Raw genomic sequence first — 19,490 nt, 5'->3', positions numbered from 1 at the left:
GGTATGACAGGTCGGCACAACATCGAGGGCCGAAGGGCCTGTACTGTGCTGTAATGTTCTATGTTCTATGTTTCACAAAATCTCACTGTGCTATTCTATTGATCAGTTGCTGAGAAACGCATATCTGTTTTTAAAAGTCATCGGTCTCTACAGGGACTATAACAGCATCTGCAACTGGAATTATTGTGACCAGCCTTAGTTGTCACTTGACAAAAGCTTACCTTCAGTGCTTGTCATGAGGTGGAGATGATAGAATTCTCTGGCTATAGTATCAGACAGCTTTTCACACCAATTCTTGGAAGGACAGAACAGTAGGACAGAGTGACCATTCTGCACAGTTTCATAGCAAAGGCTCACAATATTATCTTCATCACCCTACAGTTAATCACATACATACTCAAATTAAATAGCAATGTACACAAAATGTACTATTATATTTGATTTACAATTACAGCTCTGACTTCCTACATAAGTATAATGTTTGGGATCCGGTAGTTAAAATGTCTCTGACTCAAACTTCCAAACAAACCACTGTGTAAGAAGGGTCTAGGCCCGAAACGTCAGCTTTTGTGCTCCCGAGATGCTGCTTGGCCTGCTGCGTTCATCCAGCTTCACACTTTGTTATACTGTGTAAGAAGTACATTTTGTTCATTATTCCTGTACATACACATTCCTTGAGCTTTCCAGTGGAAGGCTGAGGCATCTAACAGTTTGAATGGAGAGTCAAAGCAGAAGGATAATGTAAAATAAAATTAAAGTCAAAAATAAATGCTTTTTTTCCCAACACTGGATGAAGTGGGAGCTTTGCCTTTCAAATTATTTAATGAACTCTAAACATTTTACAACCACTCATAAATAAGTAAAAATTGCAATGAAATACTCTGGTTTTATTGGTTCAGCATTCAGAAAACTAAAGTGCAAAATCCATTCTTGAAAAGTCCTTTGAACTTATGTTTTCCATTATGGCTAAGATTGTAAAGGGCACACCAAATTTACACTTCACTGAAGCAGAGAATGTTCACCTGAATTGTGCTTTGCATCATAGTGAAGACATCAAAGGTCCAGAACATTGTAAGCTCCTCACAAAAAGAGATAGCAGAATTGCAGGAAAAACTAATTTAGAAAATGAAATGTATTTTCTTTTATTGAACTTGCATCTTGCCTTATTCATGGGTTTCTTTATCCAATTTAAAGCCCTTTTGTGACTAACAGATAAACTGCCCAACTCAAATCTGGAGTTGTAAATCAACTCTTCCTTTGCTTTAACCTCACATCTGATCTAAAGTCTTTTCTTCAATGTGATGAATTTCATGCTGATGAAGTCAAAGTCAAGCATTTCATAAAAAAAGCATTTCATTCAATTAATTATTCCCAAGGTGGACAAAGCAAGATTTAAGTGCAGTTTTCAGAATGCTTTTGAAGGTATGTCAATGGTTCACATGATCGTCAAATTTCTTTTTGTTCAAAGACACTTTTCAGCGTGTGTTGACTTACTACTTTCTGTTAAGGCATACGAGTAAAATTTATCAATAACAGAACTACTTTCCAAAAGTATTTCCCAGTCTTTCCTGTTTTCAGGGGCCCTCACACCACTACTAAATTTCTGCTCTAGAATTCCATAAAGGGTCTCAAACAACACATCTCAGAATTCCACAATCCAACAGTTTCCATATTCCATCCTTCAACACCACAAAGTTAACATTTTCAATTTGCATCTTTGCACCGCTATCCAAAAGTGCTTTTGATTTATGACTTTCAAACCAATTTTAGATGGATCTAACCTCTAGTACAATGAGGGTAGTAATTCAAGCTGCCTGACCTCATTTAAACCCAGATCCCAAATGTCCAACCCAATCAGGCACCCATTTAACCTAAGTTATACCAGGTTGCAGCAATCATTTGTTATTTTAGAAATGTAGCACAAAAAGTTCCAGCATCATTTTCAGAACATAATTACTGATTTTTTTTTCAAAATTCTAATAGAATTGCTGATAACAATTTGAATTCACTAGACTTAATTTCTGGAAGCAATTTACCAAAAACCCTTACCTTAATCTGAACAGCAGGTTGAAATTCTCGCACCGCTTTCATTTCTGAATCATAAATAGTGTTGCCAACCTTTACCAATTCCAACAGAGGTACAGGCCTGAAATCAGTACAGTACAGCTCTGCGTCTAACCAGGTTGCTACGATACCCAAGTTTGGAAGAGTGGCACTCATCCCGACAATCTGTACTCCATCAATTAGCCTCTGTCCTTTTGCTGCAGCCTTATGCCTGGAATACCAAAACATATCCATCAATAGCCAAAGGAAACTTTGACATATTACATAAAATAATAAGCCTTTATTACATTTCATTCTGAAACAGAAGTTAACACATTCTAAAAATCATAACATTTCTCCTCCTTCATAAATATACATATCCAGGACAACTGTTCATGATCACAAAATTAGCCAACACTATTTTTAAAAAATCATTGAAGGGATGAGGGAGGAGCATTGCAGTCTGGACCAGAATTTATTGCCAATCCCCAGTAGCACTTAGGAAGCTGGTGGTAAGTTGCCTCCATGAACCACTGCAGTCCATGTGCTATATAGACCCAGAATGCTATTTAGGAGGGATTTTGAGGATTTTACCCCAGCAACTGAAAGAACTGTGATTTATTTCCAAGTCAGGATGGTGATTGGCTTGGACAGGAACTTGCAGGTGGTGGTGTTCCCATCTGTTTGTTGTTTTTCCTTTGAGATGGAAGTGGTTGAGAGTTTGGAAGGTGGTGTCTAAGATTTCCTTCAGTGCATCTTGCAGATGGCATACACCGATGCCACTAAGCATTGGTACTGGACAGAATGGATATTTAGGGATGTGGTGCCAATCAAGCATGCTGATTTTTCCTGGATGGTGTAAAAGCTTCTTGAGTATTGTTGGATTTGTACTCATCTAGGCCACTGGGGAGTACTCCATTACACTCCTGACTTATGCCTTGTAGTTGGATTGACAGGTTTTAGGGAGTCAAGAGGTGAGTTACTCACTACAGGAGATTTTGCTCGGATGTGGCTAGTAGTGTTCAGTTTCCTGTAAACCCTAGGATGTTGGAATGGGGAATTTAGTAATGATAATTTTATTGAATGTCAGGGGACAATGGTTAAATTCTCTCTTGTTGGAAACCACCTTTTCCTGGTATTTGTGAGGTACAAATGTAATTTACCACTTTTCAGGCCAAGCCTGGATATTTGTCCAGGTCTTGCTGCATTTGAACATGGACTGCTTCATGATTGGAGGAGCCACAAAGCATGCTGAACACTGCAATCATTGCCTAACATGCACAATTCTGATCTTATGGTGGAGGGAAGGGTCATTTATGAAGCTGCTGAAAATGGTTCAGCCTAGGAAACTATGCAGAGGAACTCCTGCAGAGATGTCCTGGAGCTCAGATGACTGACCTCCAACAAACACAATCATCTTTCCATGAGCCACGTGTGACTCCAATCAGCAGAGAGTTTGTCACCTGATACCCATTGATTCCAGTGTTGCTAAGGCTCCCTGATGTCGTATGTGGTCAAATGAGGTCTTGACGTCAAGGGCAATAACTCTCACCTCATCTCCGAAATTCAGCTTTTTTGTCCATGTTTGAACCAAGTCTGTAATGAGGTCAGAAGCTGAGTGACCCTGGCAAAACCCAAACTGGGTGTCACCGAGCAGGTTATTGCTGAGCAGGTGCTGTTTGATACTACTGTTGATAATCTCTTCCATCACTTTAATGATGATTGAGAATAGACTGATATGGTAGTAAGTGGTGTGATGGATTTGGCTTGCTTTTGTGCACAGAATATCCCCGGGCAATTGTTAACATTATCAGGTAGATGCCAGTGTTACAGCTGTACTGGGTCAGCCTGGCCTCAGACATAGGAGGTTCTGAAGCAAAGGTCTTCAATGCAGTTGTCAGAATGTTGCTGGGGGAGGAATGTTAATTGGAGGAGACCAAGTTGAATTGACCATTCTGCCCTTCTGGTGAAGATTGTTGTGAATGTTCCAGCCTCATCTTTGCACTGATATGCTGTGTTCCCCATCATTTAGAATGGGGATATTTAAGACCATAAAAAATGGGAACAGGAGTCGGCCATTTCCTTAAGTCTGTTCCACTATTCAGTAGGATCATGACTGACCTGAGCAACATTCTTCGTGGTCACTTTCCTGCCCTTTCCCCTCGATTCCCCAACTGATCACAATTCAGCCTTAAAAGTACCCAACGACTTTGTCCTCTCAGCTCTCTGTGGCATGGGTTTCCAAAGACGCACAACCCTCTGAAAGATGTTCCTCTTTGTCTCAGTCTTGAATCGGTGCTCCTTTATTCGTTGACAATGTCCTCTGATCCTAGACACTCCCATGTGGGAAAGAATCCTCTCAGCATTTGTGGGCCCTTTTCTTCCAGCGAGTTACTTGACTGTCAACCACTATTCTTGACTGATGTGGCAGACTGCAGAGCATGGATCTGATGCGTTGGTTGTGGAATCATTTAGCCCTGTTTACCACTTGCTGTTTAAGCTGTTTGGCACCTAAGTAGTCCTGTTTGGTGGCTTCACGGGTTGATTTTTAGGTATGCCTAGACCTGCTCCTAACACACTCTCCCGCAGTCTTCATTGAACCAGTGTTGGTCCCTTGGCTTGATGGTAATTGTAGAGTGCGAGATACGCCAGGCCATGAGGCAACAGATTGTATTGGAATACAATCCTGCAGTTACTGATGGCCTAAGGTGCCTTAGAAATGCCAATCTTGAGTTATTTGATCTGTTTCTGTCCCGTTTAGCACAATAACAGTACCACATAACACACTGCAAGGTATTCTCAATGTGAACACAGGACTTAATTTCTGCAAGGACTATGCAGTAGTCACTCTTACCAAAACTGTCATGGAGAAATGCATCTATAGCCAGCAGATTGGTAAGGATGAGGTCAAGTATGTATTTCCCTCTTGTCGATTACTTCACCATCTGCCACAGACCCAGTCTAGCAGTTTGACCAGCTCAACCAGTAGATGAAGGGTCCAGGCCCGAAACGTCAGCTTTTGTGCTCCTGAGATGCTGCTGGGCCTGCTGTATTCATCCAGCCTCACATTTTATTATCTTGGATTCTCCAGCATCTGCAGTTCCCATTATCACTCACTCAATCAGTAGTGCTGCTGTCAAGCCACCATTGATGGTGGACATTGAAATCCCCCACCCAGAGTACATTCTGTGCCCTTGTCACTCTCATTACTTCTTCCAAGTGCTGTTCAACATGGGATGAGGAGGTGTATGTGGTCATCAGCAGGAGGTTTCCTTGTCCATTTTTGACTAGTTGACATTAGACATCGTGGAGTCCAGAGTCAATGTTGAGGACTCCCAGGGAAACTCCCTCCTGACTGTATACTGACATGCCACCAACTCTGCTGGGCCTGTCCTCCTGGTTGAACAGCACATACCCAAAGATAGTGATGGTGGTGTCTGGGATATTGTCGCTAAGATATGATTCTGATGTACTTCTGTTTGCTGTTGCTCGACCAGCCCAAGACAGCTCTCCCAATTTTAGTGTTAGTTTCCAGACATTAGTAAGAAGGACTCTGATTGGTCAACAGGGTTTTTATCACTTCCAGCGCCTCAGTCCATCCACTTGTTTTCCTTTATTGACAGTTTCTAATAATTATTACAACAGAGTGGCTTGTTATGCCATTTCAGAGTTAGGAAGCAATAATACTGCTGCAGGTCTGCAGCCATGCGTAGGTTTATTTGGAGGACCAGTTTATCCTTCCCCAAAGGGCATTAGTGATTATTTTAATGACAATAGACAATGATTTTATGGTGATCACTAGACTTTTAATTCCAGATTGTCATTGGATTCAAATGCCACCATCCACCATGTTAGGATTCGAATCCTGGTCCCCAAGATTCTGGGTTACTGAAATCTCCCCAGTCCTGTGACACTCATGAAGCACTATTTTGTAAACATCAGGCTGTGCATTTAATGTCACATCCATTGCTGAAAATTCACAAGATTGACATGGGCTTTGTACGTCAGGAGTACAATATCAGAGGCGTATCAATCAAAACCAAGAATGTAAACATATGTAAATTGAAAGGCAATAAGATTGCAATTTTTTTTTAAAGAATATATACTGGAAATTAATCTCATCTAATAGGGCTCTGGAAATAATTAAGGTCAGTGAAAGTAACTGGATAGCTCTTCCAAAGAACAAGTAATTATTCAAAGGATCAGATGGTCTCCTTCTGTACGATACCACGTAGAAAAGCACTTTTGCTCTTCGGCTTAACACCCAAGATCAGGAATGAAATTTTGCCTAGCAAATTAGTAATGAATGTATGCTTAAAATCTCTCCAGCAAAGGAACAAGGGACCGCAGGAGTTCAGTGCCATTTGCTGCTTAAGTTTCTTGCCTCTTAGTATAAAAACATACCTCTTTGCACTCTTTTGAGTAACAAACAGTATTTTGGTTAAGAGAAGTTCCAACAAGTATCCCCTATGCGAATCCCCCAACATATGTAACTCATCCACTACTACAATACCTGTGGGGGAAAAATAGAAAATTATAACAATTATAAAAAGGGGCTAAAATCAGACATCCAATTGTAGAGAATAGCAAAAGCATCACATGCAATGTATCACATTGACTGAATTACTCTGGAGTGCAATCACTGTTATTATATAGGTCAAACTGGGAGTCATTTTACATGCAGAAAGGTTCCTGAAGCAGCACAAAATAAACAACTATTTTTATTTCAATGTCAAATGAGAAAGGTACGTTATCCAACACATTTGGGAGCATTTTCTTCAAATAGTGCCTGGGATCTTCAATATCCTTCCACATCACAGGAACAGGGTGACAGTTTAATGACTCACCCAGTAGATAGGAGCATTGAGAGTACAGCAGACTGTCAGATCTACACTGAAGTGTTAGCCTACATAATTTCTTGGAGTGCGGCTTTAATACACGATTTTCCAATTTAAACACAAACTATAATACCAAATCATACTAAAGGAATCAAGCTGAAATTCAGAGATAACAAGGTGTAGAGCTGGATGAACACAGCAGGCCAGGCAGCATCAGAGGAGCAGGAAAGCTGACGTTTCGGATCTGGTCTCTTCTGAAGAAATTTCTGAAGAAGGGTCCAGACCCAAAACGTCAGCTTTCCTGCTCCTCTGATGCTGCCTGGCCTGCTGTATTTATCCAGCTCTACACCTTGTCATCTCAGATTCACCAGCATCAGCAGCTCCTACTACCTCCAAGTTGAAATTACTTAAGAAAAATAAATAATAACAATGCATTAGAAAGATATTTTGGACTCTCACCAATCTGGTCCATTTTATCCTCCTCAATAATTCGGTTGAGGAGCCCATTTGCTTTCTCAATTGTACACACAGCTATATCCAGCGATGAAAAGCCCCCAGCAGGTGACGTGCTCCCCATATATCCTTCCACTCTCACCATAGCCTCTCGAAATAAGTTCTGAGACAGAGACCAAAGATTCATGGTTGAATTTTTACCTCTTCAGTCACAGCTAAGGTTGGCTTGTTATGGAATACAGATGAACAGAAGTAAAAATAAAAAAAAAAATTTAATTCCAAAGCATCACCGTCCCAAGAGATGCAATATAATATTCTACAGAAACAGTTTTAGATCCATTTTGTTCCTATTCAGAATTAATGACCATGAATTTTTATTTAGTGTTTTTAAAATCTTGGGACTGAAATGAGAAAGAGAAGTTTTAAGAATTGGTGTTTAAAACCATGTTTGCAGTTTTAAAACAAGCAACCTGAAACCTATGGGCAGCATCATGAAGACAACTGTTGCTGTAATCAGTAATTGGAGTTTGTGTTGCAGACGATTTGTCACGGAGATGGTTTACTGATAAAGATTTTGCTGGCAGCAGAAAGTTGATTAGTTTGTAGACCAGTGACCAATTATCAATGACAGAGTCCTTTCTGCCAGCCAAAAAACTGATTTGGTTTGCAAGTCACTGAATAGATTTGAACTGGAAACAAATTACAAAGAGAGAGAAGTTTTTCGTTCTTTCCCAACTCAGAAGCAATCTCTGTTCTCTACAGTCAAAACTCACCTTTAAACCTGAAAAAATCCAGTTTATCTTTCCTGAAACAGTTGTTATATGCTGTGACTTAAAACTGATAAGTCACAGGCTTCCTTTAGTGAATTAGCCACCTTGTCTCTCTTTCCAACCCAGTGGAAATATGCAGGATAAGAAGGCTGAAACAATGTGCCATCCAATGGAAATGTTACAAGGATCATCTCAAAACCTAGGAACGAAGGCAACGGAACTCTCTTTCCTGATTTACTACTCTGTCCATAACCTATTTCCCTAGCTGTTTGTCTGTCTGAATGCAAAGTAAGTTTTATTGGAGAACTGGAATTTCAATTAGTAATATTATATGCTGACAGGTTATAAGTGTTAAGTGTATTCAAAACACTTTACTGTCAATGAAATACTTCTGAAGTGTTGTAATATTTACAAGGACAACTGGGATATCTTCTCTACTATTCTTCGAAACAGGGCTGTGCAATCTTTTACATCCACCCGAGCAGGCACATCTCGTGTGATCTCCTGGTAATGCACTTCAGTACTGACAATTAGTTGAGTAGGTTATGAAGAAAATGTTGCTCTTCCAGAACCAAAAGAATTAAAGTTCCTTGTCCAAATCAGCAATACATTCCTCCTATGCAAACAATGCTGCTATTGGTTTATTCAGTGACTGACAACAATGAAAACTAACATAGCCACATATTCTACATAATCGCAGGAGAAACTTCATAAATTAATTTTGTTCAGATTGTAAGGCATGATAAAGCAATCATGACATTACCCCGATTGATTGTACTAAAATTGTTTTTTTTTGCTCCTCCCCTCATAATGTCAATTACTGTCTATAGCCTTCACAAGCATTGGCAGCCCTCCAATACCTCAAATTAGTGGCCATTTTCATGCACTTAAGACAGGGAGTGCAAGCAAGCTGTGCAACAACAGAGGACAGCAGTGAGCAATCCCATTCTCAGTCAATATCACACTTCTACTGTCGGCAGAAGTTACTGCACAATGATCAGGTATCCAAAGCTGGCTGGTTGTTCTCTGCAGTTTATCCTCACGGTTCTGAAGTAAATTATAATATTCTCACTGTCATTCCTACAAAGTTCACCTAAAAGGGCATAAACAGGTATCACAGGAGCAGATAAAGATTTAAATCTTCAGTTTGTGATGATTACACATATTTTTGGTAACATCCACAAATTAGTGATGTTAGCCATATCCTAAGCTCACCATCCTTTATTAGGATTCAAACTTGCTCTCATTACCTTCAATTCTATCACAGTGCAGGTGTATTGTGTGATTAGATGATACCAAAGGGATCACATACACTATAAGCATACAGAATGCTTTCAGGGATCAGCAGATTCGATGCATGTTACCCCATGGCTGGGGCAGTCTAGAACGATAGGACAGGGTCTCAAAATATGAGTCAGCAGTTTTAAATTGAGAAGAGAAAGACGTTTTCCCCCTCAACACAGAGGGAGATGAATTTTTGAAGATCTCTCCTTCAGAGGGGGCTCAGTTTTTCAAGGTTGAGGTCATAAATTTTCACATATTAAAGCATCAAAGAACACAGGGATAGTACAGAAAAATAATGCTGAAGTAGAAGATCAGCCATGATCTCGCTGAATGGCATATTGGGTTCAAAGGACTGAATGATCTACTCCTGTTCTTGTTTCTTATGTTTTTTTTTAAAAGGGCTAACCAAATGCATGCTTCTTTTCAATTTGATCTGAACAAACAGGTCATCCACGGAGAGTGGATTAAGTTCTTCTCTAACAGATTGTACGTAACTATCTAAAGTAAATATGATTCTGTACAGCACCAGAGTTTAATATTAAACTTTACTAACGTTCATAGAATGTTATAACAGTTTGAACAGGTCATATTGGATTTGAACTGTTAACTCTGTTTCTCCCTCCATTAATGCTGCCAGATCTGTTGAGTTTCTCCAGCATTCTGTGTTTGTTTCTGATTTCCAACATCCACAATATTTTGCTTTGATTCTATAGAATGATGACAATTTGGTTTGACAATTTAACTCCAACCACTCTCTCAAATGAGGGGACTGGAATAACTTATCTCCAATTTGAAAAATTCCATTGATTAAGAAAGCTATGATTTGAGATTTCGGTTTGTGATGCAGACTGATGCCAAAAGCATGGATTCAATTCCTGCACCAGCTGGGGTTACCATGAAGGACTCTCCATCTCAACATCTCTCCGCTCCTGAAGCACGGTGATCCTCCGGTTAAACCACCACCAGTCATCTCTGTCTCTAATGAAACAGCAACCCCTGGTCTGTTGGAACTATGATGACTTTACCCTTTACACCTCATTGCTTACATCTTGGTGCTTGAAATAGACATTCATATTTGGAAATGGAACAGGCTCTGGAAGGTTTAGATGCAGAATAAACCTTTTCTTATTCAGCCTTCAGCTTTTTAAAAAGTAATCCACACTGTATTGATGTGAAATTTTCCATTCATCACAATGAAATCCCCATGGCTCTGCTGACTGAGATTGCCAATTCAACTGATGCACCATGAATCCTTCAGTAATCATATAATTGAGATTAGCATTGAATTAAATTTACTTTCTGACATTTGTCCACGACTTCATTCAGCACTGACCTGCAGGTAATACATTTTCTCCTTTGCCACAGAAACAAAAGGCAAGATGAACAATGCTTTCTTCCGGTTTTCCAGAACTCTTTTTAAAATGAGCAATTCTGCAACGAGTGTCTTTCCGGCACTGGTAGGGGCTACAACAAAGAAAATGAGGGCTTATTTATTTTGTGCCAACAGCAAAATACCAGGATTTGGTCACATCTCTACCACTCCCTTTTTTCTGCACAACCTCAGTGAGAGTACAGTCGCAATTTCATAGTGTGGATATAGGCCCTTCGGCCCAACAAGCTCACACCAACCCTCAGCACATCCCACCCAGACCCATCCCCCTCATCTATACATCCCTGAACACTACAGGCAATTTAGGATGGCCAATCCACCTAGCCTGCACATCTTCGGATTGAATTTGGGAGGAAACCGGAGCACCCAGAGGAAACCCACGCAGACATGGGGAAAACGTGCAAACTCCACACAGACAGTGCCTGAGGTCGGAACTGAGCCTGCATCCCTGGGGCCGTGAGACAGCAGGGCTAACCATTGAGCCACCATGCCACTCCAAAAGTCTTCCAATCAAATCCATATATTGTTCAACATAACTGATTTCTGAAACCTAACTGCATTTGCTAATTTAAGCAGCACACTGGATCCAAATGCAAGCCACTGTTTAGCATGAACATTTTTCATTAAAATTTAGCTTCCACAATCAAAACTTATTGTAACTTCAAAACAGAAGGTATCTGCCTGTCAGCTGCTTAGAAAACTCCTCCAAGGCAATACCTGGAATCAAACAATCCAGACTGCGGGGGCAGTGGTGCAAACGGCTCATTTGAAAAGCTCATCTGTAAAGTTAAGTAGGAAAATGGCAAATATAGTGCACATGGAATAGCCAAACACTAGTATCTTTCTTCCAAATGTTTTCATGAAATACAAAAATCTGTCTGATCTTAATCCAGAATCTGGAAATGGCTGAAGTCCAAGGAGTAACTTGTGCACCTATTATTTATTTCACCTACCCCATTAATTTGGAAAGTCACTTTCTCATTTAGATAACTAATTTGACAGTTGTCAGGATCTTGGACACCAGTTGACAAGCGACAAAATCAGAATTGATTTCTACTCTTATTTCTCTTTTACTGAGATTGAGGAAGCTTTTTCTCTTTACTTGTTTCCTTTAAAAATCTGATCAAACTGAAGTCTCAATATAGCTAGACCCAGCCAGTTGATGCTGTAACCTATCAATGCATGCTGCTTTTAGAATGCTGTCTTCAACATTCCTCTATTGCAAATGCATTTTGAATGTTGAATGTTTCTTCAATTATCTTAAATTTTTTGCAGTTTTGTTTTTAAATTGCAAAAATATACCTTGTTCATAAAATATCTAGAAGTACAAATGTCTAAAACATTTCCAAATAGACTTTGCGGAAAATACAGTGGAGTTTGACATTCTTCATTACAGCTTAGTCCAATTGCAACAAGAAAAGTTTTTCTATTCAGGTAAGGAAACTATTTACATTCCCATGAAGGCAACATGGGAATCTCTAAATTTAACAAGCCTTCATCATATTTAGGCATAAAGATCTTAGACAGTGGTCTTTACCCACTTCATCTTGGCAACAGCTACCCGAAGCTTTAGTGCCTCCCCCAGCACAAAGGTCCTGGACCTTCGATTGTACCAGTCTGCAGCATTCAGTTGAGGTCAACACTTTGCACTTGAAGACCAAAGCAGACCAAAGAGCATCTTTCGTGGAGTTGACAGTCTTCCAGGTCCAGTTGATCTTGGTGTGCACCCTGGAAACCAGCCAGTAGAGCACAAAGTCCTGTATCACAGAGCTGCTCAGGACTAACCTTGACAAAAAAAACACTGCAGCTGTCTCCAGGCTATCTTAACAAAAACACATTCCAGAAGGAAATGTGTGATAGCCTTTCCTCCTGCAGCGGCTTCAAGGGCAGCATGTGGTGGGAAAGAGTGCAGAAATACATGAGTAATCTGTTGCTCCGAATGATCTGATGCAGCCAAGCTACATTTTGGTACTTGTTGGAAAGTTCTGGCAAGAATTCATTCTGCCAAATTTCTTTAACTGTGTGCTGAGTGTGGATAGGATTGGTATGGAGGGATATGAAACTAAGTTTAAATTGTGAAAACTGGGTGGCATGGGCAAGCTGGGTCGAAGGGCCAGTTTCCTTGCTGTAAGACCTTTATGACTCTACGACTCTAGCCACATGACAGGATGAATGAGCTTGTTTTCTTGCAGGTCTTAGGGTGCTATGTGCTGACCACTGCCCGATGGACTCACAGTCAAACATATTTCCTTGAAAATTTTTCGATGAGGGAATGGTAACATGGAACAGTCCAACTACTCAGAGCATTCTGCAGCAACTAAGTCAGACCCACCTTTGGAGCGCTGGGGACAGGTGGAACCTCAAAAGGCTTTCTTACTAACAGAATAACTCACCACACACCTTCTGTCTCACAAAAAAAGCCATTAAAAGAATTAACTCACAGCTTGTAGTAGCTAAAAGTTGGTAGAAAGTGAAGTACAAAACAAAATTTTTTTTCTAAGAAATATAACTGCAAAATGAAGGTAATTGAGATTTTAACTTGTAATATTGTGCAAAATAGTGTTAGAGATTTTTATGTGTAAAAGAGATTTAATGGAGGTATTTCAATCAAGCAATTATTTCAATCAGCTTAAATATAACAAAATCTTGAGTTACCTGAATAGACCAAGTTTCGTCCCTCTAACACATGATTTTGAGTGAGACACTCAGCTTGCCATTCAAAAATGCCCACTACTCCCATGCTCTGATACTTCTCCAGAACTGATTTGGGCAGTCCCCAGTTAGACAGCAGTAGCATTGATTGTTGTGAGGGGGCAGTTACCTGCCCATCTTGCCCTGGAATAAGATGCAAACAACTGTGAAGTGTTTACACAAAGCACGCAAGACATGACATTTGGTCAGAGTAGCTTTTTTTTCAAAAAAGTTAAAAAGTAAGATAAATTGTGGCAAAGGAGTGCCACTGATTTAGTTCATTACCTAAATGATCAATTGCACTTAATTGATCACACAGATGACAACTAACATTTGTGACTTGTACTAAGTCTTAATCTCAAAATTTGGTTTAAAATAAATTGGTCACTAAAATCAATAATTTTTTTATATAAATTACATTGGGGTGTCCTAAACCATCATCAAACAATATGAGCCAAATGTTCCCTCTAGAAGCATAATCATTCTGACTGGGCCAGGGAAACTGTAAAAAAAAAACAGTACTGATTAACAATTTCTCAGAATCATTATAAAGAGTGAATATGTTTAACAGCGTAAATGATTGATGCTGAAAGAAGCAGAAAATAAAAGACTGGGTTGTAAAGGTGACCCTCTGAGGTCACTGTTGCTAATGTTTGAATTAATCATAGTGCACACTACACCACTTTCCTTGGTTCCTGTTGCCTTATACCCATCACTCAGAGCCAGTCTAATTAAGATTTTTAGCATCCTGCTCTGTCTACCAAGAACACAGCCCCCTCTACACAATTACCAACCAACCACCTCCCCTTGTCAACCATAAAACATGTATGTGCATTAAAATACATGAATAGCTGAATAGAATATTTACATACTGCATCAAAAAGAAAAGTGTAACATATTAGGCTGAAATTCAACTGACCCAATGGTCGCACACCATGATTTTATCTATGACATTGGTTGGGACGTTGGGCAAAGCCAGAGTGTGTTCATTCACTTCTGCTAGCAAATATCTTAACACAGTCAATGGAAGATTTAATTTTCCAGGAACTTATTCGAAAAGACTAGCCAAGACTGAGAAAAAGATGTGGCTGCACTGAAAACTCAAAACTCCATAAACTTGTTCACTATTTTCAATTGATTAATGGCACTCAAGAATAAACAGTACATTTGTTACATAAAAGCCAGGTGTTGCCAAAATGCATAATCTACAGTTACTGTACCTTACTGTACAGTCTCAGTTTTCATTTTGTATTTTTTCTTCTTTCAGTCTAACAATGAATATAAATGAAAGTAAATTTATTTATTTAGGAGTGTGAAACTCCCTCTCTTCTTCACTCCCATTGTTTGAATTTATTCATAGATTCAATAACCTGTCACATTAGCAGGAAATTCTTTCTGCTTCATCAAATCCCAAAAAGACCTTGGGAAGTTATCTCAAGAAGATGACTTAATGAAATGTAAAAGGAAAAAGGGGCCTAACAAATTTACATCTTCTGACAATTTATTAAAAATAAGAGCCTAATGGAATCTCAAATGCATATTTTGACAGGAAAAATAGAAAAGCAGTACACTATTTAATTGAAGACAGACTGCAGGACCAGTGGTACAGAAGGATCCAGATGTTCCAGTACAGTGAACAATTAGGGTGGCACATAGAAAACACAGAAGGTCTAAGAGTGATTAGGAAGGCACGAGGTGCTTATTGCAAAGAGAACTGAATATGAATCCAGTAATATTTTACTGTAGATGTAGAGGGCATCAGTGAGATCATATCTGGAGTACGGTGTACAATTTTGGTCTTAATTGAAAAAAATTACCATTATGTTGGAAACAGATCAGAGATGGTTCAGTCTACACATTTCAATGATGAAGAGCTTGTCTTATAGAGATAAAATTGAACAGATGGGCGTTTACTCATTGGAGTTTAGAAGAATGAGACACAATCTTAAACAAACATTTAGGTATATAAGATCCTGAGAGGACTTGATAAGATTGAATTCTGAGCGGTATTATCTCCTGGAGGAGACTCTAGAATTGGTGGACAGAGGTGAAGAATTGGAGGGCTCATATTTAAAATGGAGAAGGGTTTTTTTTAATATTCAGAGGGTTATTAGTCTGTTTAATTCTCTTCCCCAGAAAACAATGGACAGAAGGTCACTGACTTTACTCAAGGTCGAGTTAGATAGCTGTTTGATAGGCAAATGTGTCAACGGTTAAGGGAGGCAGACCAGACTAGAAACAGTTGAGATAATAAGCAGCCATGGTCTTACTGAATGGCAGGGCAAACTCGAAAGGCTGAATGGTCACTCCTGCTCCCAAGTCCTCTGTACGTATGTCATTAAAAATTGCTAAGTTTTTTGTCATGAAAATTAATGGAATAGCGGTTTCATTTTGTATTGTTTAGTTTTATTAATTATAGGCTTTAATTATATATAATTAAAACAATTTCAGAATATACGATGCATGATTAGTAAGTTAGTAAATTGGTGGCATAGTGGACAGAGAAGAAAGTTATAAGCGTACAGTGGGATCTGGAACACATAAGTCAATCAACTGAGGAGTGGTGGACAGAGATTAATTCAGATTAGGAAACTTGGTTGGCATGAATGAGTTGAGCCGAAGGGCCTGTTCCTATACTGTATGACTCTGTGACTCAATGGTTGTTGTGAAACTTGAAAGGGTTCAGGAAAGATTTACAAGAATGTTGCCTCAGTTGAAGGGCTTGTGCCAAAGGGAGAGGCTGAATAAACTGGGGCAATTTTCCCTGGAGTGTCAAAGGCTGACCGGGTGACCTTATAGAGGTTTATAAAATCATGAAGGGCACGGATAGGGTGAATATACATAGTCCAAAACTAGAGGACATAGGTTTAAGGTGATGGGAGGAGGATTCAAAAGGGACCGGAGGGGTAACATCTTCACACAAAGGGTGGTGCGTGTATGAAATGAGCTTCCAGAGGAAGTAGAAGAAGCTTGTGCAATTACAACATCTAAAACGCATCTACGAGTAGGAAAGGTTTAGAAGGATTTGGGCCAAAAGAGGGCAAGTGGGACTGGATTTATTTAGGATATCTGGTCAGCATGGATGAGTTGGACTGGAGGGTCTGTTTTCATGCTGTACAGCTCTATAACTCTACGACTGTACCTGTTGCTGTCAGTGTCACACTGAGTTTGCTGCCACCTAACAGACTTTGACTGAAGCCAGGAGGTGGTGTTAGCACAGGCACGGAACAATTAGATTGCAAAAGCTTCTTCTTTTCGACCCGATTTTGACAGTTTGGAGTAAGCACAATGGAACAGCTTGATGTTTCTAAAGTTCTATCTTGCTGAGATGAAGTTCTAATCTGCCGTTTAATCACAAGCCTTGCTTTTTGATGTTTCTGCATACAAGGTGGCTGTTGGCCTCCATTTATGACAGGTAAACACTTTTGTGAAACTACTACTTTCTTTGCGGCAGGGTGCACTGAAGTATCTGAATCTAGATTGTTTCTAAACAAAGGTCTCTCCCTTTTGCGTCCCATGGCCGATGCTTTACGGCCACTTAGTAAAGATTTATTGAACAAATCATTATTATCTCCAATTACTGATGAGTTCTCAGTATTTTTAGGCGATACCATTCTATGCAATGTTTTCTGCTCCACGCTGTTACTCCTACATTCCCTTGCTGCTGAACTTGAGACCTTTTCTTCACTAGACGGATTAAATGTATTAACTTCTTCAATTGCATCTCTGCCAGAATTGGATGTTGCCTTAATATCATCCAAACATATTAATTTTAAGACATCATCTTTAGGAAATTCAGCATTCCAGTTTCTTTCAAGATCCAATGCTGCTTGTATGAGTTCATCATCCAATGATAAGGATGGGTCGGAAGCAAAGCTATTATTCCCAAATGATGGATTAACATTAGCAGGGACCTGAAAGAAAACATAAGACAAAACATAAGTATTTGTGTATTGTCCAGCAGCATAAACCTACACTGTTCAGGAATCCATTGTATGGTCTGGGCCAATTCATGACAAAAACCAGAAGGATGTTAATTTGTTGGTGTTGGCAAGACAAACAAAAAGTTAGTATTTCAGGTGTCCTAAACAGTCTAAAGTAAAGCCATCTTTTTGGTTTTGTCAAAGGAAAATCACGCTTAACTAATTTATTGGAGTTCTTTGAAGAAATAGGTTGTGTTACAGATAAAGGGGAACCAGCGAATGTATTGTACTTAGGTTTTCAGAAGGTATTTGATAGGGTGCCACATCAAAAGGGTTTTTCAGAAAATATACGCTCATAGTAACACTCATAGGGGGTAACATATTGGCTTGGATCAAAGACTGGCGAGCTAACAGGAATTAGAGATTAGGAACAAGTGAGCCGTTTTCAGGCTGGTGAGATATCACAAGTGGTGTACCACAGGATTTGTGGCCAGGGGCTCAACACTTTATAATTTTTGAAGGAATCAAAGGCATCATAGCTAAAGTTGTTAATGACACAAAGCTGCGTTGACAGTGAGTTATGGAGATGACATAAGGAGCCTACAAAGGGATATAGTTAGTTTAAGTGAGTAGGCAAAAATTATGCCATACGGGAGTAAAATGTGAGGAATTGTCCATTTTAGCAGGAAGAATAAAAAAAATTACCTAAATACTGAGAAGTTGCAGAGCTCCAAAATACAGAGAGCTCTAGTTGTCCTTGTGCGTGAATCACACAAGGTTAGTATGCAGATACAACCAAGTAATCATGTTCTGGTTTATTGCAAGGAGAAGTGAATGCAAGGGTATGGACATTATACTTCAGTTATACAAGACATTGGTGAGGGCATTTTTTTATGCATTCACAGGATGTGGATGTCATTGGCCAGGCCAGCATTTATTACCCATCCTTAATTGCCCAATGGGCAGTTGAGAGTCATCCACATTGCTGTGGATCTGCAGTCACATGTAGGCCAGACTGGGTAAAGATGGCAGATTTCCTTTCCTAAAAAGGGAATTGCTGAACCAAATTAGTTTTTCTGAAAATCGAGTTTCAAAGTCATCATTGGACTCCCTTAATCCCAGATTTTTTATTTCAATGGAGTTCAAATTCCACAGGATTTCAACAGTGTTTGAACCTGGGATTAATAGTCTAGTTATAAATATACGAGGCCATCACAAATCCTTCCAACTGAAGTACTGTCTACAGTACTGGTCACCATACTTATGGAAGCTTGTTAATGCTTTGGAATCAGTTTGGATCAGATTGCTTTATGACAAAAGGTTAGACAGGACAGACACAAATTTTGTGCAATTTAGAAGAGTCATAGATGACTTAACTAAAACATATACAATATCCTGAAGGAACTTGATTGGGTGGATATTGAAAGGATATTTCCTCTTATGGGAAAATCTAGAACAAAGGGTCTTCAATTAAAAATAGGGGCACCTATCCAACACAGTGATATAAATCGTTTTTCATCAGTGGATTGAGTCTTTGGAATTCCTTTACTCACAAGGCAATAGATGCAGAACCTTTACTTTTTTTAAAAAAATCATAAATAGTTAAATTCTTGATTACCAAGGGTAAGAAAGATTATCAGTTAGTTATGAGGTGCAGAAATGTAGAGTTGAGATTAAGACCAGATCAGCAGAAGGTAAGGAGGCATGGGATAGGGGGAAATGTGGCAGATTGGATTCAGAATTGGCTGAACCTTAGAAGACAAAGGGTGGTAGTGGACAGAAAATATTTAACATGGTGCTCAGTTACGAGTGGTGTATCACAAGGATCTGTCCTGGGTCCTCTTCTATTTGTGATTTTTGTAAATGATTTGGATGAAGGACTGGAAGGGTGGATGAGTAAATTCGTGGACGATACAAAGGTGGGTCGAGTTGCGGACAGTGCAGAGGGCTGATCTCGGTTACAAAGGGACATTGATAGGGTGCAGAACTGGACTGAAGTGGCAGATGGAGTTTAACCCTGAAAAGTGTGAGGTGATTCATTTTGGAAGGACAAACTTAAAAGCAGAATACGGGTTAACAGAAAGATTCTTGGCAGGGT

At 39.5% G+C, this 19,490-nt stretch overlaps 1 protein-coding gene across 2 annotated transcripts in view; it reads right to left on the bottom strand.

Moving 5' to 3' along the window:
* The window catches only part of LOC125456754 (DNA polymerase theta), an 84,611-nt gene that overhangs the window by 62,654 nt on the left and 2,467 nt on the right, over positions 1-19,490 (bottom strand). The window contains exons 3-9 of one of the 2 annotated variants that reach the window (XM_048540138.2): positions 16,612-17,383; positions 13,434-13,613; positions 10,722-10,852; positions 7,341-7,497; positions 6,448-6,556; positions 2,050-2,275; positions 222-375 (exon numbers count right to left, since the gene is read on the bottom strand). In XM_048540138.2, coding sequence (XP_048396095.2) covers positions 222-375; positions 2,050-2,275; positions 6,448-6,556; positions 7,341-7,497; positions 10,722-10,852; positions 13,434-13,613; positions 16,612-17,383 — 1,729 coding nt within the window. Of the gene's footprint in view, positions 1-221; positions 376-2,049; positions 2,276-6,447; positions 6,557-7,340; positions 7,560-10,721; positions 10,853-13,433; positions 13,614-16,611; positions 17,384-19,490 lie in introns of those variants that run through there. The other variant, XM_048540139.2, reaches the window with a different exon arrangement.

This window comes from Stegostoma tigrinum, chromosome 12, assembly GCF_030684315.1.
Source record: "Stegostoma tigrinum isolate sSteTig4 chromosome 12, sSteTig4.hap1, whole genome shotgun sequence".
NCBI lineage: Eukaryota > Metazoa > Chordata > Chondrichthyes > Orectolobiformes > Stegostomatidae > Stegostoma > Stegostoma tigrinum.
This window is presented reverse-complemented; position numbering and strand designations above follow the sequence as displayed.